At 44.2% G+C, this 2,153-nt stretch overlaps 1 protein-coding gene across 1 annotated transcript; it reads left to right on the forward strand.

The window, feature by feature from the left end:
* Positions 1 to 263: 263 nt before the first annotated feature.
* Positions 264 to 1,537, forward strand: RHIMIDRAFT_283651 (uncharacterized protein). The gene has a single exon (XM_023613139.1). It carries the CDS (start codon positions 384 to 386, stop codon positions 1,437 to 1,439), a length of 1,056 nt encoding a protein of 351 aa, XP_023465658.1. The 5' UTR covers positions 264 to 383; the 3' UTR covers positions 1,440 to 1,537.
* The last annotated feature ends 616 nt before the right edge of the window (positions 1,538 to 2,153 follow it).

Genomic DNA, 2,153 nt, shown 5'->3' on the forward strand with positions numbered 1-2,153 from the left:
GTCGAAATGAGCTGCAGTAGCTCCGAAATGAGCTGCAGTGGCTCCAAAATGAGCTGCAGTGGCTCCAAAATGAGCTGCAGTGGCTCCAAAATGAGCTGCAGTGGCTCCAAAATGAGCGGCAGTGGCTCTTTATCGACTATGACTAAATCCCTTCTGATTTACATTCAATACCAAACAAGGGATACAATAAGCCCTTTAATTTGCGACGCCACCTCAAGTCTCCAATCCACAGCATCTCATTGCCATCACGACAAACTGCGAGGGGGGAATACATTTGTGCAGATAGCGACGAAATACCAACCGTTGTTGACAAGGTGACCGATGGTGCTTTACTGTATTACGGCTGTCCATGTTGTTGGATCGTTCATCCCAAACGTGACTGGATGATTGAACATATTGCTAATACTCACGAGCCGCTCTTCAATGACGATGTCGCCATATCAACGAAAAAAGACGTGTTCCACTTTCGTCGTAGCATTGCTTCTCCTCAACCCAAGCGCCCAAAGATCACGGACAAGACAATTGCTACGCTGTCACCAGTTGTGTCGATTGTTTCCGATCAATATCTTACTGATCAAGTCAATCTTCTTACGTTTAAACAATACCCTACTGCACACAAGCTTCTTGTAAAGGCTATGGATGTCCCCTTGCCCACTTTGCCCCGCTTTTTGTGGGCATTTGAAATTGAAGCCAATACCAACGATGACGATTTGGTATTCGTCAATATCCTTCGGTGCATCCTCACTGATTTTTACAGCAAGTGTCAACGTAATCCACAATATCAACCAAAATATGAAAGAACTTTCTGGGTGGATCGAGTTGTCCCGATTTTTCAAGCACTAGGCGATCACAGTCAACTGCTGGGGTTTCAATGGTGTGAAGTACCCACTGAAGAACATGCTGAATTTACAATCGACCCAACGACGTGGAAACCCGGTGTTTCCAACAAATTCCATGATGGATTGGGTTATGACAACAACAATTGCAATAAACTCATAATGGAAGGCTCAAGCGGATATATTGACAAGGAAAACGTACAGCGCTCACAAGATGATACTATTAAGATCATTCACGCATCCATCGAACTCCTGGATTCGCTCATCCGACGCCATTTGTCTGCCTCATTTTCAAGCCTCTGTTTGATCGACTCTTTCTCTGTGCAATGTGTGTGCACAAGCATTACCTTGTCCACAACATCTTTGGATCCTGAAGATCCTGGCGCATACATTCATACACAGGTACGATCTGCCGACATTCCTTTGAATTACGATAGCCGGGTATCATGGACCGCCATTTTTGAGCTCCTGGCGTATCTCTTCACCTGTTTGAAAGAACAGAAGTTAGTACTTGAAACCGTCACCAAGGAAAGTACTGGCCTTCTTCCTGTCACTGATGGTGATCGTGGCATGAATGTCTTGCCAGAAATTGATGGGTCATAATGATTTCGCATCCGTTAGTATTACTTTTTTCTACATCCTTCCCAGATAGTAAAGTCTTGTAGAATTGATATGATAGTCGTTATTTTCTGAGTAAAATTTAATCAGTACTCACGTTTGTTTTGCATTTTGCATTTTTAAAAAAAATGAGTTCACAGCCAATTGTACAGGATACTCTTTTCGAAAACAATCGACACAACTGGTGACAGCGTAGCAATTGTCTTGTCCGTGATCTTTGGGCGCTTGGGTTGAGGAGAAGCAATGCTACGACGAAAGTGGAACACGTCTTTTTTCGTTGATATGGCGACATCGTCATTGAAGAGCGGCTCGTGAGTATTAGCAATATGTTCAATCATCCAGTCACGTTTGGGATGAACGATCCAACAACATGGACAGCCGTAATACAGTAAAGCACCATCGGTCACCTTGTCAACAACGGTTGGTATTTCGTCGCTATCTGCACAAATGTATTCCCCCCTCGCAGTTTGTCGTGATGGCAATGAGATGCTGTGGATTGGAGACTTGAGGTGGCGTCGCAAATTAAAGGGCTTATTGTATCCCTTGTTTGGTATTGAATGTAAATCAGAAGGGATTTAGTCATAGTCGATAAAGAGCCACTGCCGCTCATTTTGGAGCCACTGCAGCTCATTTTGGAGCCACTGCAGCTCATTTTGGAGCCACTGCAGCTCATTTCGGAGCTACTGCAGCTCATTTCGA

The sequence above is a fragment of the Rhizopus microsporus genome, assembly GCF_002708625.1.
Source record: "Rhizopus microsporus ATCC 52813 unplaced genomic scaffold scaffold_9, whole genome shotgun sequence".
Classification (NCBI taxonomy): Eukaryota; Fungi; Mucoromycota; class Mucoromycetes; order Mucorales; family Rhizopodaceae; genus Rhizopus; species Rhizopus microsporus.

Coding starts and splice junctions, on each gene's coding strand:
- RHIMIDRAFT_283651 (XM_023613139.1), top strand. CDS start 384: ATGATTGAACATATTGCTAATACTCACGAGCCGCTCTTCAATGACGAT.